The following is a 26,577-nucleotide window of genomic DNA, read 5'->3' on the forward strand; positions in this document are numbered from 1 at the left end:
AATAGTCTGAACAAAGGGAGTCAGTGCTTCTGTTCACAAGATGTGCAGAAACACGAGATACCCATGTTTTGGAGAACTGTCTCCTCAAAATAACTTAGTCCAACTCTCTCATTTTGAGGATCAGGTAACTGAGACTCAAGAAACTCAAGCGCTCAGTGATACATCTCATTGTTGGCTGTGTGTGGCTTGTCCAAGAATCCTGTTCTTTCTATGCCTCTTCCACTCTCTTTCCCAGGCTCCTTTCTTCCTCTCTGGCATTGATTCCTGGAGTTAGTAAGCTGTCAGAAATAAAACCATCGAACAGAAGGACTTGCTGCATGAGAGAGTAGTAATGACAAGTGCAAATGTTGAAGGCAGGCCAAGAGAGAACTTGAAATGAAGGCAGTAACACATCCATCTCCAGCTAAGCTGCCTTCCTCCATCCTATCTGGCTTTCAACTATAATGACATAGACATGATACAAGCTTTTATTTAAATTGAATTGGTAATATGATCTTTGATTTTAGAAGCAAAAGGAAAGCATTTGAAATTCCTTGCTGTTGTATGTTCATTATATTCAGCTATGAAAAGGGTACATTACTATGTGTGTTATATATTTTTCCCCTTTATTTTTTTAAATTTATCTTCATTGTTGAAAGTATTATAGATGTCCTTTTCTTTTTTTTTCCCAGTGACCCCTTCTACCTTGCAACTGCCCCTCCCAGGCCTTCACCACACTATTGTCTGTGTCCATGGACTATGCATATATGCATATAAGTTCCCCGGTTAATATCTCCTCACCCACCCCTCAACCCCCACCTTTCCTCTGAGATTCATCAGTTTGTTCCATGCTTCTATATCTCTGGATCTATATTGTTCAGCAATTTATTTTGTTCATTAGATTCCACATATGAGTGAGCTCATGTGATACTTATCTTTCTATGACTAGTTTATTTCACTTAGCATACTTTCCAGGTCTCTCCATGCTGTCTCAAATGGTAAGAGATCCTCCTTCTTTACAGCTGCATAGGATTCCATGGTGTAAATGATTCGCAGATAACATGATATTGTACATAGAAAACCTTAAAGGAGACACCAAAAAACTACTAGATTTAATAAGTGAATTTGGCAATGCAGCAGGATACAAAATTAACATCCAGAAATCGACGGTATTTTTATACATCAATAATGAGCTCTCAGAAAGAAAAACTAAAAAAAAAATCCCATTTACCATTGCAACAGAAAAATTAAGATATTAGGGATAAACTTAACCAAGGAGGTAAAAGACCTGTAATCAGAAAACTACAGGACATTGAAAAGAGAGATAGAGGAAGATATAAACAAGTGAAAGAATATACTGTGTTCATGGATTGGTAGAATCAACATCATTAAAATGAACATACTACTCAAAGCATTCTATGGGTTCAATGCAATCCCTATTAAAATACCAACAACATATTTCACAGGTCTAGAACAAATACTCAAAAAATTTATATGGAACCAAAAAAGGCCCCAAATAGCAATGGCAATCTTGAGAAAGAAGAACAAAGTTGGAGGAATCACAATACCAGATATCAAGTTATTCTACAAAGCCACTGTACTCAAAACAGCCTGATATTGACACAGAATAGGCATATAGATCAATGAAACAGAACAGAGAACCCAGAAATCAATCCAAGCCATTACATTCAATTAATATTTAACATAGGAGACAAGATCATACAATGGAGTAAAGACAGTCTTTTCAATAAATGGTGCTGGGAAAATTGGACAGGTACATGCAAAAACTATATATATATATATATATATATATATATATATATATATATAATATAGTGTATATATGTATATAGTGTATTTTAATAGAAGAAAATAAAAGATTATTATAGATCTATATAAGCCACCTAAAATCCTTTCTCAAATAAAGTGGGTAATAAATTTAAAAATTATTGAATACATGGGCCTAAGACAAAGCACTGAGTAATATCTATAGCCAAGGAAAAATGATGGTAAAAATGAGGTTCTGAATATAATATTTGCCTTCAAGAAGATAAACATTTGCTAGCTCTAACACTTTAATGGCAAATAAAAATATCAGAATAGGGAAATATTAAAATAACCTTCACTCCTTGTGAAGAAAATGTGAAATTTAGAAATCCAAATAGATTACAGTTTAATTTGGGGTACTAATTAAGGGAAACCTTACAGAAAACATGTAAATGAGAATTGTTGACAAATTTCAAGTTATTTTGCCTCTGTTTTAGATACACTGGCTTGCCTTGGGAGCTTTGAAAATTTCACAAGTCCTCAAATATGTAAACACTGCTATAACACAAATATTTTTTTTTAAATCAGGAGTTTATTTTCCTCAAAGATCCAACATATTGATTACTCCCCAAGAGTCAATGCATATGCAATTGTGAAATGAGAACTGTAAACTCACTTTCAGACGAGTAGCCCTTCTAGGCTTCTTCCTTCCAGTGACAGCTGGGTCTCAAGAAATTTAAAACCAGTCCTCACAAAATAACAAATCACCACTCCTCATAGATCTTTGAGGTCACTCATAACCAGTCAAAACATGACTCTTCCACCTGTGAATGCTAAAGGGTCTGCTATATAAAAAAATAGTATGTAAAAGTGTCTGTGTGTACATTTGAATGATTAATCTAACCCTCTCTCCCCTCAAGGACAAGAACATTCCTCTGGAAGAAGAAATTGAACCTGCCCCAGTTCGGAGGATTCTGAAACTCAATGCTCCAGAATGGCCCTACATGGTGGTGGGGTCTGTGGGTGCAGCTGTCAATGGGGCAGTCACACCCCTCTATGCCTTTTTATTCAGCCAGATTCTTGGGGTAAGCAAACGGCTGGACTATCTTTAATCTCCTTACCTTTGGTGCTTCTATCAGTGGATATTGTCATTTTTGATAGATTGGCTCTTTACTTACCAGGGAATGTGTTTAGTTTTTTCCTCATCTCTAAAGAATTAAAATGCCTCAAGTGTCGCATCACACAGAAGGGAAGAAGGCGAAGCTAAGCACTGCCATTTGGGCTGGCAGGACACTCGTCGTCATCAAGTCTGTAAAAACGGCACTGAGGCTTCAAATTTAATGTTAGAAGAGGGCAATTAACCTACATGCAAACCAAATCAGAATGCAAACAGGTTTGTTGAATAATACAAAAGAATTTTAGGGTTATTTTTATCTTGCTGAACAGCTGAGGTACGAAGTTTTACTTATAATAGCAAGTGTTAGAGTACATTGTGTAACACGCTGCTTTCCTGCTGATTAGAGAGAAAATGGGAAAAGGAGGGTGAAGTAAAATAGGAATTGGAAAATATTACATTTATGTCATTTTTTCACTTCCTAGAAGTTTTGAATATTCTCCATCTGACTTCAGTGCTATAATAAAAAATAACTACAGACAGTAGACACTAGCTAACCACTTTTATATAACAGTACATTAACCTCTCCTAATAACCATCTGCAGTAGCTATTCTTATTGTCCCCATTTTACACAGGAGCAAACCAAGGCACAGAGAACTTAGGATAGCAAGTAGTGAATCTAAGATTCAAATTGAAGCAGTGTTTCTATAGAGTCAGGTTCTAATAAAACCTTATCATTGCAAAATTATTTATCAAAATGCTATCAAGTTTTCTTAGTTGAAATTTACACACACACACACACACACACATACACACACACACACTATCCTGTGAGGTCAACAGAAAGGCAAACCTAGAATCTAGAGAACTTTATTAACTTGTTCAAGGTAACACAGGCATTAAGTGATGGGGCCAGGACTAGAACCCAGCCTTTCAGAAGCCTAGTCTAAAGGATCTGCCAGCACACCACATTGTCAGAGCTTAGTAGGAGTCCTAAGTTTTAGTTATTCTGTCCCTGTGTCTGTTCTCTCTCTCTCTCTCTCTCTCTCTCTCTCTCTCTCTCTCTCTCTCTTCCCCTCTCCTTGTCTCTTTAGCAGAGCTCCTGACCAGAAAAAATGTCCCCACAGGCATGATTTGTACATAAAGTCCTGGCTAGTCCACAGACAAAATCATGTCAATCGTGTAGGGAGGGCCCCAGCCTGGGCTTCAATTTTCACACTGCCCCCTTGTGGTAAGTGAGGAAATCATATTCACTTCAGGGAGAGGTAATTGAAAACACAGGGGACCTTCAACTCTGATAAATTGAATTTCTGGTTATGTAAAACCTTTATGCTGAAAATCTTTTAAATAATTAATTTATATACCTTAATGTATACTAAGTGCAATATCCTAAAATAATAGAAATATTTTTTCACTCAACAGATATTTGTTATCTGCCCTAGACACAGTGCTAAGAACTTGGAAATGCAGTTATCAGTCATGGTGTCTTCCTTAATGGCATTTTAAGTCTCTGAGGAAGACAGGCATTAAACAAAAAAAAATCCACTCATAATATAATTATTCAACAAACATTTATTGATCACTTATTGTTTAGCAGACACTGTTGCTGGTCTTGGGACAAGCAGAGTGGTGAACAAGAAAATCAAAGCCCCTTCCTGCTCTCATAAAGCTGATATTCTAGTAGCGAGAAGCTCTGGAAATGCATTGTACTTAGCAGTGATGTAGATGTAGAAGGTGCAGGGGATAGAGTTGAACCTATAAAGACTCAAGACTATGCCCTAGATGTTTGTTTTTAAAATAAATCCAGGGGGTCAGCATCTTTGCTGATCATTTCCTTCTGTTTTATAAAAGCAAAGTAAGGAATATACTCACCCAACTTCATCCTATAGATGAACTGCAGTGGAAAGAATCCTGGTTTTCCTGTCAGGAGACTTTACTTCTGAAACTGGCTCTGTTAGTTACTTATCAAATACTATATTTATTTTATTATTATTATTATTATTATTATTGCTTTTGGTGTAGAATTGAGCAATTTCCATAGAAACCTAGCCAGAGCCCTTCACTGCCATAACGGGGGGGGGGGGGGGGGCGTTATGTGGAGGGAGGGGAGCTTCATAAGTCATATGGGATCCCATCATGGCACTTTTCTAGGCCTGTTTCCTGAACTTTAAAATGAAGGACTGACTAAGATAATTTCTAAGATACCTTCCAGCTCTAGTGATCTATGAAATAGCCAAGACAGAAAAAACTTGATTATTCTATAACCCCTGCCCTCCTAGAGCACCCACCATTTATTTGTGGTGAGAATATTCTCTGTGATTCTTCTGGTCACAACCAGAAATCTTAACCCAATCAATTGAACTTTTCACTTAAGGGCTGCAGGATGAGAGTAGCAGGATCTTGGTCTAGTTGGTGAAATCCAAAGTCTTCTCATGGTTAATATCCTCCAGAGTTATATTTGCTAAGAGAATGATGCTAAACAAACTACTATATTTCCTCTCTGGTAATGAAGATTGTTTTTGTTTGTTTCTTAGCATAATTATCACATATTCATAAGTAGATTCATGATATTTTTATAATCATGAGTCAGATAATAGTCTGCTTTTAATTGCATTATTTTCATTCTGACATATGTAAAGGGCACAATGTTCACATTTAGTGTATTGAGACCATAGTTTGGCACATGGACTCAGCGAATTATTGGGTATTACTAGGAGCCTGATTGCTAATCTAGTGAAGCCTCAATATACATGTAAGGCATAATTTATCTGACTCACATTCCCTCGGTCTTTTTGACTTGGAAAATGTGCCAAGTGTTCCAAGCACAGCAATTTGCATAGGGAAAGCATGAACTGTGGAGTCAGCTAGCCCTGGATTTGTAGTAGTCTTTGCTCTGAACTCTGTGCATTTGGGCAAAGGGCTTCTCCTTGATGAGCCTTAGTTTCCTTATCTATTACATGGGCAAGAAAATCTCCCACACTGAGTAGTGTTAAGAATCCCAATTTAAGGAAGTCCTTACAAGTTAAATTAGGTTAAGCAACACATTTGGCATCTGGTAAATAGCAAGAGTGTAGTGAATGTTTGTTTTCACCATAAGCGGATTTCCATTAAAAGAGTGGCACTGACGTATGCTCAAACCACTAGTCTAAGAACAGAGGAACCTTTGGGTTGCAAGAACAAAGAAAGTACAAAGAACTCATGGGGCAGAATGTTATTTAAAAAGATTATGGACAGATAGATGATCATTTTTGTTCTGGACAGTTATGTGGATTTAACATTAGCCAAATATTGTTGTTTTTTAACACTGAGAAGATGGGTAATACCAAGAGCCAAAGAGTATGCTCAGAAGAAAGCCATTGCACTGGAATCTGTAATATAGGCATTTCCTTATCCAGTAATAACCACTAGCTACATGAACTTGCAAAAAAAGACTTGATGTTTTGGCTTTAGTTTTCCATCTGGAAAATACGAGTTAAACTGGATAATCTACAGCTCTATACTGCAGTCTATGACCTTAGGGAGGAATGGACATCATGTCATCACAGTTTGGGTTTGCAGGGGATTTGTATAGTGCTTTAAAAAAGCAAACTGAAATATATCTTTAAAGTCCTGAATTTTTAAACTTTATAAAGTAAAAATGTGAGCTAGTCTATGCTGGGAGAATGACGGTGGTGACCCCTGAAACCAGTTTTACTTGTATAAAGAACCATGAAGGCTCTAGAAACTTTCTGTCCTAGAAACAGTAAATCTCATTCATCTGGAACTCTTTTCCCACTTTGGAATTTATGATAGTTAGAACTAGTTACTTTGGCCTGGCCGGCATGTTTCAGTGTTTGAGTGTCGGCCTATAAACCAGGAGGTCACAGTTTGATTCCTGGTCAGATTTGATCCATGCAGGAGGCAGCCAACCAATGATTCTCATTATTGATGTTTCTATCCCTTTCCCCCTCTCCCTTCCTCTCTGAAATCAATAAAAAATATATTTTTTAAAAAGAATGGGTTATGTTGGCTTTACAAAAAAGGATCTGTTAATGGAGTAGTGTACATTGTTTTCAGGATATTTATTTGGCATATAGCGGTACTCAGTAAATATTTATTGAATAACTGGTTGCCTTTGAGCAATAAATAAGGATTTATTGTACAGCTCTATAATGTATGCTTTTTTTCTGAACTCTCCAGTTCCCTCATTTAGTCTGAATTAAGAAGGTGTTGTTGTACCTAAAACCCCTTTCACTGTAGGGCAATGACATTAGAATATGTGGCTGTTCTCTTCATTTTCTTATTGCAACAACTTAGTCCCCACTCCATTACTTGAGCATATGTCTGTTAAGTGGAGAATATAGGTACTTGTGAGTATAGTTTACTACTTACTATAGGCTAAGAAAACCCACTCACAATTTTCATAGTTTTTTGAAAGGAATGTTTTTAGCATCTGGTGATTTAGAGCCAACAACCTCAGCCTCAGATGGATGGAAACTTTTTTCTCTAAAAAGCCAATTCCAGTCAATACCTTGACAGCTAGATGCTTTTTTAATGATGCATAGATAGCTAGATAGATACAGATAGATATAGATATAGATATAGATGATATAGATATAGATATAGATATAGATATAGATATAGATATAGATATATCTATCTATCTATCATCTATTTATCTATATTCTAAAAAACTAATAACAGGCAATGTACCTGAGTGGGAACATCATCTTTATTCCATTTATTATTGAAGAAAGACAGAGGTCATAATATTTTGAGTTGTGTCCCAGATAATATTCTCAGATTCTCAAGTAACCTTCCTTCCTTCCTTCCTTCCTTCCTTCCTTCCTTCCTTCCTTCCTTCCTTCCTTCCTTCCTTCCTCCCTTCCTCCCTCCCTCCCTCCCTCCCTTCCTTCCTTCCTTTCTTCCTTCCTTCCTTCCTTTATTTTCTTTACCTAATTACATAAAAGATTTGAGGCATTTCATAACAGTTTTTCATCTATTTCAAAGGAAAGCCAACACAATTGCCTACATCAGGTAAAAAAACAAGACAACAATTCTGTCAATCATAAGCATTGGTTTTCATTCTCCAGGCTTCCTTCCCCATCGGAAATTAAAGTACACACACTCAAAGTTAACTTTGGTTTAATTACTGGTAAACATTAATCACTTTAATGTTTAAAGTGAAATCGTTTTTAACTCAATGCTTAAGAGAAATTTCTAAAAGAAATTTGATTTTTGGGGGCTAATAATAAAGTTACTTTCTTGCTTACTGTCTTGCAAAGACTTTTTCACTTCCTGATAAAGAAGAACAAAGGTCACAGATCAATGGTGTGTGCCTGCTTTTTGTAGCAATGGGCTGTGTATCCCTTTGCACTCAATTTCTGCAGGTAAGGAATTTTATTTTTAAATAAGTGATTAAGCTATTTCCCTCTTTTCCCTGTTAACATATCACTAAAAACTCTTTTATGTTTTAGGGATATGCTTTTGCTAAATCTGGAGAACTCCTCACAAAAAGGCTACGTAAATTTGGTTTCAGAGCAATATTGGGGCAAGACATTGGCTGGTTTGATGACCTCCGAAATAGCCCTGGAGCACTGACAACAAGGCTTGCTACAGATGCTTCCCAAGTTCAAGGGGTAAGCTATGGACAGGGTGGGGGTGTAGAGGGTATGTGCTAGGGCTGTTGTACCTGGAGTACATTTTCTTTCTTTTGAGCCTTCAGACAATCACCTATGTATTTCCTATGAAATAGGACCTTGCAGGATTGGAATACCCCAGAACCATATTTCCCTGCATTTCCAATGCTGAGAAACAGGCAGTGCCCAGAACGAATGTTGTAGCATGAGTCAAAATATATCAGGGTTTTGGATTTCTTCTCAGGGTGGAGGCAAAGTGTGTGGGAAGAAGCCTCTTTAAGTAGTTTAGGACATCCTTCATTGTTCTTTGTTCTCAAAGTGTAATCATTGGCTTATACTGAAAGTATACTCATTTTGAAAGGATTAATAAACATTGTCTTACTGTGTTCACACTACGGTGTCAGGTGAATTTCCCGCCAAAATATAAGATGGCGCGGGCAATTATTTAGGTTTCCCGCGCAAAATCAGAGTTAGTTTAAAATGCCTATATCTTTTGAAGTATGGGTTCGATTGAAATGAAATTTTCGGTTTCTTGTGTAAAAAATGAAAATTTATTCAATCACAGACATTTTTTTATCTATTCAGTACATAAATAATGCGATATATATAAACTAAATACGAAAAACCCATCGATAGCCTGCATGGTGTTCTCTACTTACAAGGGATTTTTATGATACCTATTACCCCAATGGGTATGAAACGGTTCGCATACGCAGGTAGGTATCTTTGTGAACGGCAAACAAACAAATATTTGGTAATATGCAGTTACAATCGGCCCGAGTTTACACGTTTCCCGCACTCCACCGCAAATCTATATGAACCGAGTTAAGACGGCTCCCGCGGAGTACGCGCAATTCACGCGAGCCGACTTAACTCGTTTCCCGCAATCCAAGTGTTCATATTCTGTTTGGGTCTTGCATACAGTATGAAGATGCAGATTATTTTTTAATAGCACTGCCTTAGCACCCATGGTTGCCTAATAGCTTACCTTTGGTTGCCTTAAATAATGCTAAAGTCTCTTTAATTTTGAAAAGCACTCCTGTACTTGTACCTACCCATGTGTTTTCTACACAGAAGGCACCAACCTTTGGTCATATTTGCATAGCTGCAAGTGAAATGAAGACTTGGAACGACTGAATACTTTTGATTAATATAAGTAATCACCACAATGCTCCAATCTCTACCTATATTGAGACCGAATCCATTTTGTCTCCCTGTGTTGGCTAAACATCTGTGTATTAAGTCAGCATATAATTTGGTACCAATGAGCAGGCTAACTTCAGTGAGAATCAAAGTGGTGTCTTTTCATAGTCTTGTATGAATTTCAAAATGGTAATTATAGAGCAAGCATCAATCTTCACTGAATAATAAGTAATATTACCACAAGCCCAATGCATGAGTATTTTCAAGGAAGCCAAATGCATAAATACCTGAAAGACATGCAGCCCATGCTTAGGACTGAATTAATCTCACACTGCCTACTCTAGCTCTGACACCCGTGAAATGAGATCAGGCAACAGATCCCAAGAAGCTGTGAATAAAATAAATTTTTATTAATCTAGCCTTCAAATGCATTAGGGAAGCCCATTATTTAAAATAACCTACCTTTTTAAACATAGAACTACCGTATGATCCAGTAATTCCATTCCTAGATATATATCCAAAAGAATTGAAAGCAGGGACACAAAAAAATATTTGTCCACAAATATTCATAGCAGAATTATTTGTTATGTCCAAAAGGTGAAAACACCCAAGTGTTTATCAACTGATGAATGGATAAGCAAAGTGTGGTCTATACATACAATGGAATATTATTCAGCTTTAAAAGAAATGACCTAGCAATTCCACTTCGGGATATTTATTCAAAGAAAATGAACACACTAATTTGAAAAGATATATGCACCCCTTAATTGCAGCATTATTTAAAATAACCAAGATATGAAAGCAACCTAAATGTCCATCAACAGATGATTAAAAAATATATAATGAAACACTGCCATTTGCAGCAACATGGATGGACCTAGAAAGTACTGTGCTAAGTGAAATAAGTCAGACAAAGACAAATACCATATAATTTCACTTATATGTGGGATCTAAAAGACAAAACCAATGCATAAATGAAAAAAAAAACATGAACAGACTCACAGATATAAGAAACAAACTGATGGTTGCCAGAGGAGAAGGAGGTGAGGGAATGGGTGAAATAGGTGAAGGGAATTAAGAGGTAAAGCTTTCAGTTATAAACTAAGTCATAGAGATGTAATGTGCAACATAGGGAATACAATAACTTCATATGGTGATAGATAGATGCTTACTAGACTTATCATGGTGATTCTTTTTAAGATATTTAAATGTTAAATCCCTATGTTGCAAATACTAATATAATATTGTATGTTAACTATATTTTGATTTAAAAACAGAAATAAAATTCTGATACATGCTACAACGCAAATAGACCTAGAAAGCATTATGCTTAGTAAAATAAGATAGACACAGAAATATGTTATATAATTTCACTTATAAATGGAACCTAGAAAAGGCAAATTCATAAATACAGAAAATAGAATAGAGCTTATCAGGGGTTTGGGAGAGGCAGGAATGGGGGCTATTATATAATGGGCACAGAATTTTGTTGGGGATGATGAGAGGTTTTGGGTATAGATGATGGTGATAGTTACACAACAATGTGAATGTATTTAATGCCATTGAACTGTACACTTATGAATGGGTAAAATAATAAACACGATGCTATATATTTTTATCATAATAATTTTTTAAAAACGATCTTTTTGGAATAAAATAGCTTTGTCACGTGATGGTATTTGGTAGAAGAGACTCCATGTCTGAGATTGCTTGATTGCTTTTGGTTTGCAGGCTGCTGGCTCTCAAATCGGGATGATGGTCAATTCCCTCACTAACATCGTTGTGGCCATGATCGTTGCCTTCTTCTGTAGCTGGAAGTTAAGCTTGGTCATAGTATGTTTCCTACCTTTCCTGGCTTTATCGGGAGCCGTACAGACCAGAATGTTGACAGGATTTGCTTCTCAAGACAAGCAGGCTCTGGAGTCGGCGGGACAGGTAACCTTACGGACCCGGTTTTTAGACCGACTATGGCTGAATGGCTGTCACTGTTATAAGAATGTGTAGTACAAAGAGACTTAGGACGCTGTTCACCTACAACTTTCATGGTTAGCAACCTCCCACTAGCCCTTTTCATATATGCCTCTGCTCAAAGGCTGTGACAATAAAGTTCTGACACAGGGTTTGAGTAGGTGTGGACAGATAGTGGGGCATGTTCAATTTGGTTACATGTTCAATTTCCTCTCAATATAGTTATTTTTCCCACATCCCAATCTGGTGTATTCTCATTTGCAAGACCAGATAGTTCAGCTTTCTGTCTGTTCAGTTTTTTCATCTTAATGATTTCCCTAGGTCATGCAGCCCACTTGGAGAAGAGTTATCTTTTTAATGGCACAAACTTTTAATTTCACACTTTAATGCCTGTTAGATTTGTGGCAAGTGTCTTTCCTAAACAGAACCATGAGGTATAACTTAGATTTCAAATACAATTAAGGTTTAGTTATGCACTTTTTAAAAAAATATGTTTTTATTGATTTTTAAAGAGAAAGGAAGGGAGAGGGATTGAGATAGAAACATCAATGAGAGAAAAACATCACTGATCAGCTGCCTCCTGCATGCCCCCCCACAAGAGATCGGGCCTGCAACCTGGGCAAATGCTCTGACCGGAAATCAACTGTGAGCTCCTGGTTCCTTAGTGGATGCTCAACCACTGAGCAACATTGGCCAAGCTTAGTTATGCACTTTGAAAAGTATGTTCGAATTAATATCTGGTTATCAGGAACAAATGAGGAAATGGCAGCATGGACATTTATTAAGTATAAGAAATCATGCACATGCACACCCTTACTCTTTAAGAAAATTTACTATAATCTAGGTTTTGCCTCTTTTAAAAGAGAGAATGTGAACACTGCCTGAGCAGGCAGAAGCCAAAAGGATTTCATATGCCAATGGTTGTGTCTTTGTTTAGGACAGGACCCTAATTCAGAAGCTGATTATTTACCCTTAGTATGGATTGAAACAAAGTCAGAGTATAAACCAAAAGATAAACTTTATACTTAATTTAACTTAAATAATATTTGGTCAGATTAACTTTTTAAGGAAATAGAAGCTATGTTAAATTTATATTATTAAATAACCTTTTGTCTCAGAAGACATCTAAAGATACCATTGTAGACATTTTTTTAATATATTTATTTTTATTGATTTCAGAGAGGAAGGGAGAGAGAGAGAAACATCAAGGATGAGAGAGAATCATTGATCGGTTGCCTCTTGCACTCCCCCCACTGGGGATGGAGCCTGCAATCCGGGCATGTGCCCTGACCGGGAATCAAACCATGACCTCCTGGTTCACAGGTCGATGCTCAACCACTGGGCCATGCCTGCCGGGCCCATTGCAGATGTTTTAAATGAATTAACGATGAAGATAAAAAGCTTTCAAGGATTACCATGTGTATCTCCCATCTCCTCTCTTCCACAAGTGGAAGCAACACAGCCATGTTAGTATGAAGTAGAACTTGAGTTCAGCTGGCAGAATGTCTTGCATTCCTGTTGAGTTGATCTCCAACAACTTCGCTGTGTTCCCTGATGATCCTTTGTCTGCGATTTGTACCACATTCTGCCATTTGCACTATAGTCTAATCCATGTAGCAGCTGAAATGTCACGAATGTAATTGTTGCTCTTTTATTCCTAAGATTCTTTTTCATCCTTCAGATTACAAGTGAAGCCCTCAGTAATATCCGCACTATTGCTGGAATTGGAAAGGAGAGGCAGTTTATTGAAGCATTTGAGAGAGAGCTGGTGAAGCCATTCAAGACAGCCATTCGAAAAGCAAATGTTTATGGATTATGCTTTGGTTTTTCCCAATGCATTGTGTTTGTTGCTAATTCTGCTTCCTACAGATATGGAGGTTACTTAATCTACAACGAGGGGCTCCATTTCAGCTACGTGTTCAGGTGAGGACTATAGGCCAAGGTCATAAAAGATCGATATTCTGGGAAGAATAGCCTGGTTCTGTAAGTTAGCTTTTTGCTGCTTAAAAACCATCCCAAACTGGATGTTTTAAACAGCTGGGATTTATTATTTCTCAAGATTCTGTAGATTTTCAGGGTGGTTCTTCTGGACTGGGCCAACTCAGTCAAGTTTCTGAGTGGGCGTCCACAGGGACGCTCTAGTAGGTGAGCTTGTTTTCTTCACATTATGGTTTCAGAGTTCCAAGTGCACCAAAGAGAGCAAGTCCCAATGTGCAAGCACTTTTCAAGTCTGCATGCATCTTATTTTCTAACTAGAGGCCTAGTGCATGGGATTTGTGCACTGGTGGGGGCGTGGCCTGCAGGGATCAGCGGCTGTGGGAGCACCATTCATCCTGGTCAGCCTAGTGGTGCTCCCACTGTGGAGTGAACTGACCACCAGGGGGCAGCTCCTGCATTGAGCATCTGCCCCCTGGTTGTCAGTGTGTGTCATAGTGACTGGCTGACTGGTCGTTCTGTTCATTCTGCCATTTGGTCACTGGGCTTTTATTATATAGGATATCTCTTTGACTAAAGAAAGTCACACAATCAAGTCCATATTTAAAGACTAGAGAACTGTAGTCCACCTTTTGATGAAAGTATCTGATATGTTTCTCCTTTATTCTCATCCTACTATCACACAACACTTCTGACACCAAAGTCCCACAACTCAACTTCATTCTGGCACCATGTTCCTGGAGATAGCATCAGAGCCCACACATGAAGGACATGGTCCTACAAGGCCACCCACCTTACCACACTCAGAACCCTCAGACCCTGTATCTTTCCTTGGAGGTGAAATGTGGTGGAAGAGACTGAAAGTTACACCCCTTTCCAAAAGTTATTTCACTAACATGATTGCTCTTCATATATGGGAAATTTCAAGGGCTTAGGTGCTCTGTGTCAGGAACTGGGAGAAGTGAAATGTTTCTCATTATAAATCACCATGTCACAGAGGAGTAAAAAAGTCATATTGCAAAGGGGTGCATACATAGAAATAGGATGAATGAACCATTTTCATAATCTACCAGACTGGCAAATGCTGAGAAAATCTAGAGGCCTGGAATAGGATGGTTCAGAGAACTACCTTATTTGAACTCTACTTGTTACCAAAAGGGCATGTTTCCAGCTGACTCCTTCTAGGTGAAGATGGAAAAAGGCAGTTCAGGAGAATCATGTACCTTTCTTAAAGCTGGACCCTGCTCTGCTATGAAATTCACTTTGAGTCCAGTTTCTCACATTTCCAAAGGAGAGAGCCTGAGGGTGTCTGGACACCAAGGGACATGTATATGGGTGTGCTGTGGAGGGTGGGAGGGCATAAGTGTGGTAGGGGGAAATGGCCTGAGAAAGGCCTGGAGAGCATTAAGGAAAGTGGTCCTAATAGAAATCTGTTCTTTTGGGTTCGTTCCCAAGTCATGAGTTCTGTCTTCTTGCCTTTGATATTCAATATAGAAGAATTTTTTTTCTCTTGCCTCATTACCCCGACCCCAACCAGGAAAGTCTCTTTTCTAAATTTTTGCTCATTTACTAACTTAAATCATGAATCACAAACTGGTGATGTATTTAGTTTATATAAGATTTTTGAAGAGTTATTTATTAGCCAACATGTAAAAACTCAGAGACTGTAGAAAGCTCCTAATTTCTGGCTTCTCTTTAGATGACCTTCCACCACTTCCCATTTCATTCCAGTTGCTTCTCATTGCTTTAAACTTCAGACGGGCCTCCTGGAGATGTTTGGGTTTGCAAATCTGGTCTAAAACAGTTCCTGCTTATGAACTGAGCCATCAGACACATGAAGACACTGCCCCCTACCACTATAGAAGCAGGTCCTCTGTGCTTGGGACAACTTTCAGGGTGCCCGTTGTATCACAATGTATATAGCAACAGAGCTATCTCTTACCATGTTCAGCTTCCATTTATTCATCCACTCATTCACTCATTTGCTCATTAATTACACACTATATGTTGAATATAGTTAAGAGCTGGGCCAAATAAAGGATACAGGCAATTATATCTTTCTTTTACTGTCTGAAGCATGAATTATATGCATGCTTGGTACAAATTGATGCATTAATCACCAATCATTCTTTTATGCACTTATGATAGGTTCAAAAAATGTTAGCATTGTAAAAAAGAATTAACCCAATCTGGTGATTTTTATGCCCCCTTTGTTTTGTTTTAAGAACTCTTTTCTCAAACACATTTTAAAAAAAGAAGCTATTGTAATTGAAGCAGGGTTGGGATGTCTGAGCTTCTCTTGTTTAATCCTCCCCTCACCCTTTTTTCATAGTACACAATTTGAACACTGCTAATCTCTCCAACCCTAGCTACCCAGACAAGTCTAAAATGACCTGTCCAAGGTTGCTCAGTTCTTTGCTAACAGAACCAGGACTAGACCCCCTAACTCCTGCCTTTCAGGCCCTCACACCAAACACACCACATTCCTCTCGACATGGGTGTCTATCCAATTGCAGGGTGATCTCTTCAGTTGTACTGAGTGGGACAGCTCTCGGAAAAGCCTACTCTTACACCCCAAGTTATGCCAAAGCTAAGATATCAGCTGCACGCTTTTTTCAACTGCTGGATCGAAGACCCCCGATCAATGTATACAGTGGTGCAGGTGTAAAATGGGTGAGTACTGAGATGGGGGTATGAAGGCAGTTGGGGAGGGTTGTGCTTATGTGCATGTGAAGAACAGCTATTGGGGCTGATCATACACCACCACCGCATAGCTTCCAAATTCCTGCAGCACATGGGTTCATTCATATGCACTCAGAATGGACAGACAGATTTATAAATGTAAAGAAATGAAGTAAATTAGCATTAAAAATTATTTATAAAGCAGACATTTGAAGAAAATAACAAGATCCAGTGAATGCTAAATTCTGTGTACTATAAAACACACTTAGTTCCAGAATAATGAAGCTATCCAAACACCATGTTTTCTGCTGATATTCTGGGATGGAATGTAGAAAAACCAGTTTTTCCTGTCCGGTGATATTGTTGTAATTCATGTTTATCTGTGTTCAAGTTTTAGCTTATTATATGGGCAGCTAGAAAATTAATTTGATCTTAACAAAATATCTCTTCTAATTTATAGTATCCATAGGCAGTTTTTAATCTTCTCTGTTCATTTTCAAATATCCTAAGATGTTCAGGAGAGCAAAATAAATCTAAACTTTTGTAAAGCTAAACTAAATACAGAAATCTTTTTAAATTGATCAAATGACCTGTTTCTCTTTTAGTCCAATGAAAGTAAAGTCTCTGTGTGGCCTAATACATATCTATCCATTTCTAGAATTCATAATTCAGATAGTGCAACTGAAGGTATTCACGTTTGCAGTAGAGGGCTTAGGTCACTTTCTAAGGCATTTCAAGTGTAATGCTATTATTTGAAATCTTTGCGGGAACAGAGTTAGAGGGTTTGGACAATTCCTGGCTTCTATGATGTGATCATATATTCTAGCTATTCTTTTCCATTTGATATTCTTCCAGAATGTCAATTAATGGATGACAAGGAAATCCCTTAGGTTAGAATGGGAATAAGAGCTCAAATATCTTTAATTTCAGAAAAAAGGCTCAAACCTCCCTTTATTCTGCACCTGCTGGGATAGGGAATTCATTAAATAGCTGTCTTTGTGCTTTACACTTTCGCAGCATGGTGCTGAACGTATCTTAAGCAGGGATTTAAAACTCAGATTTAGTTGCATTTTTCCATATTCTAGTAGGTATATTTATAATTCCAATCTTCCCATCCACAGGACAACTTCCAGGGGCAGATTGACTTTGTTGACTGTAAATTTACATATCCCTCTCGACCTGATATACAAGTTCTGAATGGGCTCTCAATATCGGTTAGTCCAGGGCAAACACTGGCATTTGTTGGAAGCAGTGGATGTGGCAAAAGCACCAGTGTCCAGCTGTTGGAGCGTTTCTATGATCCTGACCAAGGGAAGGTGGTAAGCAATGCAAAAGCTTTAGGGGATTTTGCTTTCTGCAGAATATCTCCCACCCCTGAAAGTGGTCTTCAAGATTGCGCCTTGCCAGACTCACTCTACAGCACTAGCCTTGGCCTTTCCCCCATGTGGATAGTTTCCAGTACCGGTCATTTGCTGGTTGACCTGATTCTACCTCACAATTTCTAATATCAGATTCTTCCCAGTTCCAGATGGCCTGCTGACCAGTTAGGCAAGGGAAACCGGGCACACTGCAATGCTGGAGATGAGTATATTTAGCAGAAGCATTCACTTACCCGTAAATGGAGCAGAAAGTGCAGACTAATCAGGAGACTAATGACTGGGAACGGAAAAAAAGTGGGGGTGATAAGGGACACAGTGATAGATGAGCAAGAATGGGGGTTTGAAGAAATCTGAGACAATCCTGGTTTAAGAAGCTTCAGTCTAAATAGTACAAGGAACTCAAATGGTAGTCATGCACCATAAAGCTTTGATGAGAATATTTGAAAAATTGGCAGATTTGCTTTGTTGTTTATTTTCCACAGTATTTCTTTCTCTTTTCTCTCCGTTTATTTTATTTTCTTTATTTCCAAAGAATATATGCAGAGGAGTATAAAATAAAATAAGAAAGATTTGTAATGAAAAACAAGTTTTTATTCTACCCTTTCTACCACTCCCCCATTTCTCTGCTCAAAGGCAACCATTTTGACCTCTGATGTTTTCAGATCTCCCAATGATTACCTCAGTGCCTCTAAATCATATGCTTATGCTGCTGTTTTGTGATTTAACAAATTTAGATTCTGTTGAAGTGATGAAAATATAGCTGGCCCTCACCACTCTTTCTCCTTTTACCCACCCCCACACAATACTAGTATAGATATATAAAAGTTCCTTCTCTTTGTAAATTTAACTAATATACTTCTGTTTCTTTTTTTACCACATATAGATAACATCTCTGGAATTCTCCCTTTCTAAGATGAGAATATTAGCAATTCTACCTTTATTTTCAGCTCTTCCTCCTTTAACCTGTCAAGTCCTATTAACTACACTTTTATAGGCTCAAGAATACAAAATGCTCTCATTCTGTTTATAACATTTCTTACCTTTCATGCTTTCATTCTAGGCTGATTCTTAAAGTTGAAAATCAATGACCTACTTTTATTCTGATTATATAAATAAATAGTGTTTATCTCTTAGTCAAGTAGTAAGGTCTATTAGCATTACATTTTCTTTCTGGTTTTTCTGAAAGATTATTTTTCTGGTATTCTCTGCCTTTATAAGTCTTTATGTTCTTCCAAAGTTTCTATCCTGCTACCTATCCTGAGGGATCTGCTTCCTTCCCTCATTTCTGCCACTGCCTTGGCTAATTACAACCTGTACCTGCTGAATAATTTGCACCTTGAGTTTCCTGCAATATTTTCTTAGATTAGATCTATCATTTCCTAGTCCCTATATCATTCTCTTTCTTGCTCTTCACTCTTATCTTATTGGAGTATGCCCACAGTAGTTTTCTAAGATGTGATGCAGAGGCGAGGGTCTGGAAATGCTTTATTCTGCTCCACACTTGATTGACTGTTTTATCTTAATATTTTGAAAAAGGCTTTTTTTTTTTTATTTCCCTGAATAGTTTAATCTTCATTGCAGTGAGCATAGATAACTTTATGAGGAGAAATGCTGAGAAAAACACACATATTATGTATATTTCTCTGAATGTGCTCAGTGAATGTTCTGGTCCCAGGTGGAGAGCAATGTCCATGAGGAAATCAAAACGATTCCTTGCATTTTGTGGACTCAATATATTTTGTTATCATTGTAAAACATTTCCATAAACATTTTTAAGTAGAAAGAAATACCACCTTTTATGCAATTTTGAAAATCCTCTTTGCTCTTAAGAAAGCTACTGAATGCAAGCATTCAACCTTTTCAACATTTAATTGGCTACCTATGGCGTGCAGGACTGCACTGGGCCCTGTGGGAGATATTAAGGACCATGAAGCATGTCTCTGTCTTCTAGGAGCTTACAATACTAGCACATGTGCAACAATTAGCAAACAGCTCCAGTATTTAATTAAGTATTAATTGTGCTTTTCAGACTATACAAACTATGGAAAATGAGTAGAGGAAAATGAGAGAGGGCTAATTGTTGAGGAATGCCTTATGTTCTTTCTAACAGTGTTTGCTTTTCTCATTGCTAAGATATTATCTACAACATAACATGCTCACACCATTTACCATAGTCTTTTTCTGAAATCAGAGGACCAAATACTTTACAGTAGTATGTTAGTACTTTTAAGTGAACCAGCTCAAATGGTAGATATTTGAGTTCCTATACTTAACTGCCTAACTAAGGGGTGAATTCCTTTAAAAAAATTATATTTTCTTTCTATAGCAGGCAAAAGACTGCTTAGCTTAGTGCCTCTGTGGTAGGGGATTCAATATATGTTTCTTGACTAAATGAATAAATGTATTCCTTTCTTACTCAGGTCTATTATCTAGTTATGCAAAGACTGATATCAGTAAGCTCATGGAAACAGGTTTGATTCTTATGTGGTCCAATTTTATAACCCATGGGGTCTCAAATTTGAGCAGTTCTACAAATCTGTGAAGGATGCCCTGCACCAAAGTATAAGGGGACCTTTAAAAAAAACTAGCCTTTGTGGCTCAGTGATTGAGCATTGACCTATGAACCAAGAGATCACTGGTTCAATTCCTGATCAGGGCATATGCCTGGGTTGTGGGCTCCATCCCAGTAGGAGGTGTGCGGGAGGCAGCTAATCTATGATGTTTCTCTCTTATCAATGTTTCTATCTCTCTATCCCTCTCCCTTCCTCTCTCTCTAAGAATCAATAAGAACAGAAAAAAACACACACAACTAAATACTGCCCTGAGTACTTTTCTCATTTGTACCACCTGTACAGCTAAACTTTGGGAAGCAAACAAACAAAACCATAGTCTGATTATAACTTTGACACCATTCTGGTAGACCCCACCTCCAAGGGTCAAAGGCAACATAATTTATTTCTAAGAGTCCTGGGATTGTTGTCCCTTCAGCAAAGCAAATATCCTACATAATATTAATTCTAGAATATAAACTTTCCTTGCTGCTGGAATTCTAAAACTTAATGCCCTGGTTGTTACCTCTGTTGGCAGATGATCGATGGGCATGACAGCAAAAGGGTAAATGTCCAGTTTCTCCGTTCCAACATTGGAATTGTTTCCCAAGAACCGGTGTTGTTTGCCTGTAGCATAACAGACAATATCAAGTATGGAGACAACACCAGAGACATCCCCATGGAAAAAGTCATAGAAGCTTCAAAGCAGGCTCAGCTGCATGACTTTGTCATGTCACTCCCAGAGGTGAGTACTGTGTCAGAGTGGTTCCCTAGGGGAGATGGTGATGGGGAGAGAGAGAATAACCAGAGTATCATGATTTGGGCTCAAGGAGAAAGTCAAAGGCAACACAATTTATTTCTCAGTGCCTGGGGTTCACCTCAGTCTTTTAAACAAAATAAATGTCCATCAACATACTTTTTACTTTAGGAAAGTATTCTATCATCAGGTACAAAGGATGCTATAGTACATAAAGCAGTAGCACATTGGACATCAGCCTAGCATAGTGAAAAGAAGTCCTGAGATTTAAAGCAAACCGGTTTGAACCCAAGCTGTCACTTACTAGCTGTGTAACGTTGGGGCAATTACTTATCTTGCCTGAGACTCAGTCATCTATAAAAAATAACATTAAAATGAAAGAATATATGTAATAGCCACACAAAGAAAGTTGCTGCTGTTATTATTGTCATCATAATTTCATTACTTGGCAGCACAGACTGTAGCTGGAATTGTTTCCCAGGAACCAGGGCAGCTGGTGGGCTAAGGTGCATCTGCCTGAGCGTGTCACACTCTTCCAGACCCACGTGTGAACTCAGCACAGTATCGACTCTGAAGTTTTTCATCTACCAAGTCTCTCTTGGTGATTGATCACAAAGAAAATTAAGACGTGGAAACGGGATTTTAGGAGCCAAATATTGCATTAATTTTTTCCACTTCTTTCTCTTAAATACCACTTGGAAATTGCTTTTCTTTGTAAGTGATTACATTTATAACTTTTGTGGTGGGCCTTTTTTTAATTTTATTTTATTTTTGTTCACAAAGGCTTCTAAGTGTTGGGCTCCTGACCTCATTCTGTCTTGTAGCCTAATGTGGAAATGACTACTTGCTGTAACTTGAATGAAAGGCAAAGCTGTGTCCATTGAAAGATTCATTTATTCCACAAATCTTTGTTGATCACCTACTCATTTTGTGGAAGACACTGGCTTAGAGTTAATTTATTGCCTCTTTCTCAGATAGACTTACCTATAATACCTTTCACTGAACACTTTTTCTCAGTGGTGAAAGTAGGACAAAGTAGGCTATTATGAGTCTCAGTTGCTTGGTTGAGCATTTGTCAGGAGGCCAGGGAGGCAGACCTATTGTGGAAGGCAGGCAGAGTGATGGTCAAGGGCAAAAGTTCAGAAGCCAGACACACCTGGATTTAGAATTTATTGTCACTGCTATTTATTTGTCTATTTTTACACAATTTTCTTAGCTGTGTGTGTCTAAGTTTTGTCATCTGTAAAATAAGGAGAAAATGATTTTTGTGATTATTAAATGATAATCTGACTAGAATAGTTATTTGGCACAGTACCTAATGCCTAGTAAATAGTCCATCAACGTTAACTATTTTTATGTAGTCATGCCAGGAATCTAGCTAGGAATTTTCTTTCATAGATTCATCTAAAACTCACAACAAATATGTGAACTAGTTATTAACATCTGCATCTTTCAGATTGGTTTGTTCCTCAAAGAAATTTAAATAATGTTCTCATGATCACAGAACTAGTAGCAGCAAAATGGAGATTCACATCTAGGCTTGTGGTCTAGAATGCTGCCTCCTCCACATGGGCCTCGACTAGAAGATCTCTCACAAGGCCCTTTTTCCTAGGGTTATTCTGTCTTAGATCTTCCACAGAGGAGTTTGGAAATCAGGAAATCTGGAAGCAGTGAGGAATCTCACACACAGAGAAAGAGGTCAAAATACAAAACTAAAGGAAATGCAGAGGAAGGTGTAAAAAGGCCCCTTGTTTCCCAGTGGAAAAGATCACAAGCTCCATGTTTGTCGCAGATTTCTAAATGGATTTGACATCCAATGTAGAAGGACCCATTCACTATTTCCAATTTCAAAAAACAACGAATTGTTTCAGTTCCCAGAGGGATCATTGATGGGGGCTCCATACAGCATAGGAGAAATGGCTGCTACTGGTTTTCAAACTTATCATGCTTTTTCCAGAAATATGAAACTAATGTTGGGTCCCAGGGGTCTCAACTCTCTCGGGGAGAGAAACAACGCATTGCTATTGCTCGGGCCATTGTGAGAGATCCTAAAATCTTGCTATTAGATGAAGCTACTTCTGCCTTAGACACAGAAAGTGAACAGGTATGTATCAGTTTTCTGAAGTTTTAGATCATTATAAATGAGTCTTTCCCTGTAATATTTGCCCTTCTAAAATGGCATTATTTTCAATTTTCTGATTCATGTTCAGTAGAAATTGCCAATACTCTGCAGTGAAGGACAATAATCTAGAGCAGTTATTTTCAACCTTTTTCATCTCATGGCACACATCAACTGCTAAAATTCTGTGACACACCAAAAATATACATATATTTTTGTTGATTTGATGAAAAAGAGATATAATGTTGATTTATTCACACTGGATAGCCATTGTTGTGTTGGGTGTTGTCATTTTTTTATTTGATAGTCTAAGGGAAAAGAGGTCAGTGCCCCCAATTAAATAGTCAGGTATTGCATGTTTAAAAAATTCATGCAGCTCAACGATTGAAAATCGCTGAACTGGAGAAAGTAATTTAAAATAGGGTTGCTTCAAATTTAAAAAAGTATTTTAACTTTAAAATAAAAATTGTTTTTAAGATTCTCTAAGCTTGGTGACATTTTTTTCAAAGGCAAAGAATTAGCTTTATTAAGTAATGTAAAATAATCCAGGTCATTTGTTGGGCATTGCCATTTTTATAGTTCTAAAGTGCTGTGCAGAGCAGGTAGGCAGCATACAACACCAAGTAAGAGGTGGTATCTGCTGTGCAGTTTGAATGAAAGGAGATGCAATTGAGCAAAAAAACACAATTATGAAATTTACTATTGATTAACTCCTTGAACACCAGGATTCCATTTTGGAGCCAGCTAAAATATCCTCGCTGAAGAACAAAATCAGGAATGATCAATGACTTCTACCTTTCCTTGCTTCCTTGGTTTCATTTTAGCAAACTAGACTATCAGGTATTTTGAAATTACATAATGACCTCGTAGTTTGGTTCATGCTAGCTTCACTGACATTTCTCAGCTTATGGGCTGCAACTCAAACCATTGGTGCATTATATTCAGCAGATATTTATTTCTTTTATGTCAAGCCTTTGGGTTTAACCCCTGACTATAGCAATGTTACTCAGGTGGAATTAAACAGAACTCTTGCAATGGTGAGCCGGGGAACAAGCATGTATCTTTGCATCATCTTTCTACCTTTTTTTTTGTTTTGCAGACGGTGCAGGTTGCCCTGGACAAAGCCAGAGAAGGACGGACCTGCATTGTCATTGCCCACCGCTTGTCCACCATCCAGAACTCGAATATCATTGCTGTCATGTCCCAGGGGACAGTGATTGAGAAGGGGACCCATAAAGAATTGATGGCCCAGAAAGGAGCCTACTACAAACTCGTCACTACAGGAGCCCCTATCAGTTGACCTGACTCTAGAATTTCACACACAGATGATGCACCACTGACAGGAGTGCCATGGGTTATTTTTTTCCTTTAAGAAGATATGATGATTATTTTACTTTCACACGCATTGCCATACATTGGGATCCAAGCTAACTTCTAATGACCTTTGATAATAATTTAGTTCTAAATGCCTATATATAGAAAAATGAAAGAAGGTAGGTCCAATGTGAGTGAAAAGCCAATGTCTAGCAGCTTTTTAGGCATCACCTGATGCTAACTCCATACAGGAGCCAGTCCCCTTGCTCCATGGGAATCAGTGAGAAGTCTTGGAGTAAATGAGAATTTGAATTCCTTAAGGGCAGAAGAGGGTTTGTGTGTGTGTGTGTGTGTGTGTGTGTTGTTGTTGTTGTTGTTTTCAATTTGAGCCCATAATTTGTTAGCCCCAAGACAATAAAAGTGGGAAATGTTCATTCTTCCCATTAAGATAGAGCAGTGCCTTTCAATGGAAATATAATGAGTCACTAATGCAAGCCACATATGTAATTTAAAAATTTCTAGTTACATTAAAGAAAGAAAAGCAAGAAGGTAAAATTAATGTTAATAATGTTTTTATTTAAGCTGATATATCCAATATATTTTCACAACATGTAATAATTTAAAAATTATTAATATTTTGTTATTTTATCATATTAAATTTCCAAACACTCATGTGTATTTACACTTACTGCATATTTCAGTTCAGACTAGCCACATGCCAAGTTCCCAGTAGCAGCATGTAACTAGAGACTACTCTATCAGACAGACAGGGTTAGAGAATCCAGGTTCATGTATTTCCTGGTCTGAGCCTCAGTTATTTCTTTATGATTCAAGTCCTATAAAAACATGAGCCCAGCCCTAACTGGTTTGGCTCAATGGCTAGAGTGTCAGTCTGTGGACTGAAGGGTCCCAGGTTCTATTCTGGTCAAGGGCACATGTCCCAGGTGCAGGCTCCATCCCCAATAGGGGCCGTGCAAGAGGCAGCCAATCAATGATTCTCTCTCATCATTGGTGTTTTTATCTCTCTCTCCCTCTTCCTTCCTCTATGAAATCAATAAAAAAAAACTTTTAAAAATAAAAAATATATTTTTAAAATTCTTTACATCATTCATTTTATTTGCGTCACCTGTTGAATTGAGTTGCAAAAAGGGAAAGAACTAAAGTTGCTTAGTGTAACACAATATAACTTTGAAAATTGGCATATTATTAATTCCACCAAGGTCTTCTTTCCAAAATATGTTTAGTTCCAGTTAACTTATCAGAATAATTTATGATTTTTTTCCTATGAAGAATTCTTATGAATAGTTGGAGCAGCACATCTTCCTACTTATTTTGGGAAGAGACCCTCAGTCATTTAATGCTTCTCAAAACTATATGGAGGCAGATATCCATAACCCAGAAATGTGACTATGAAAAAAAAGTAGAAGAGTTGGCCTCTAGATTTTTTTGTCTAGAAACTATTTTTCATGTAGTTACTCTATGTCTATTCTACATGTGCTTTTAGGAAATTATTTCAATGAATAGACACTTTGAATTTAGTGGTATATTCATGCATGCAATGTTTGGAAATTAAACACTCACTGAAAAATGTAGATCCTGAAATGTTTTGATACTATGTCCTGAAAGAGAAAAATACATAGGATCATAATTAAATATGATTTGCCACATATTTATTCATGAATTAAATGTAAATGTTCTATCCTAAGAAAATATCAGGACATTATCATAAGGTTGGTTTAAGATCCCACTTCATATTTCCAACTGAGAGCTGGATTCTCTTACGCATGTAGATTCTCTCTGTAATCAGGTCACATAAGGCTGTTAGTGGAGATTAAAAATTTGCAAATTTTATTGCTGTTTTCTAACACATTTTGAGATTAATTTACATATGTGTGCCATTATAAAATAAGCATTATGTCCATTTGTATTTGTTTTAAATTTCCAGATCAAGTGAATAATCTCACCTGCTATGTAAGAGATGACAGATGAAAGTAAGTTAAACTGAGAAATGCAATTCCAATTTCTTTCACACTGTGTTCAATTAAATGCCCAATTAATTTAAATGGATGGACTGTAAATAAAGCAGTGCACATGATTATCATCTAATTGGCACTGGCCAGCATTATAATGTGCTCATTAGTGAGTTGTATGGTATCCTAAGGCTCATAATGAGTAATCAGGATACACATGATTGGCATATAGCTGTCTGGATGCAATTACTCAATGCAATAAATCAGCACTTGGACAAAATG

General features: G+C 37.5%; 1 protein-coding gene across 3 annotated transcripts in view; it reads left to right on the forward strand.

The window, feature by feature from the left end:
* The window catches only part of ABCB11 (ATP binding cassette subfamily B member 11), a 79,197-nt gene extending 53,815 nt beyond the window's left edge, over positions 1-25,382 (forward strand). For 2 of the 3 annotated variants that reach the window (XM_070423428.1, XM_070423429.1), the window contains exons 18-27: positions 2,667-2,831; positions 8,126-8,230; positions 8,318-8,479; positions 11,354-11,557; positions 13,272-13,513; positions 16,042-16,198; positions 17,329-17,526; positions 20,674-20,880; positions 22,850-22,996; positions 24,111-25,382. In XM_070423428.1, the coding sequence (XP_070279529.1) occupies positions 2,667-2,831; positions 8,126-8,230; positions 8,318-8,479; positions 11,354-11,557; positions 13,272-13,513; positions 16,042-16,198; positions 17,329-17,526; positions 20,674-20,880; positions 22,850-22,996; positions 24,111-24,311 (1,788 nt within the window). In that variant the 3' untranslated portion in view covers positions 24,312-25,382. Of the gene's footprint in view, positions 1-2,666; positions 2,832-8,125; positions 8,231-8,317; positions 8,480-11,353; positions 11,558-13,271; positions 13,514-16,041; positions 16,199-17,328; positions 17,527-20,673; positions 20,890-22,849; positions 22,997-24,110 lie in introns of all 3 variants that reach the window. The other variant, XM_070423430.1, reaches the window with a different exon arrangement.
* Positions 25,383-26,577: the final 1,195 nt, after the last annotated feature.

This window comes from Myotis yumanensis, unplaced genomic scaffold (assembly GCF_028538775.1).
Source record: "Myotis yumanensis isolate MYYU_CA2020_CCGP unplaced genomic scaffold, mMyoYum1.0.hap1 SCAF_8, whole genome shotgun sequence".
NCBI lineage: Eukaryota > Metazoa > Chordata > Mammalia > Chiroptera > Vespertilionidae > Myotis > Myotis yumanensis.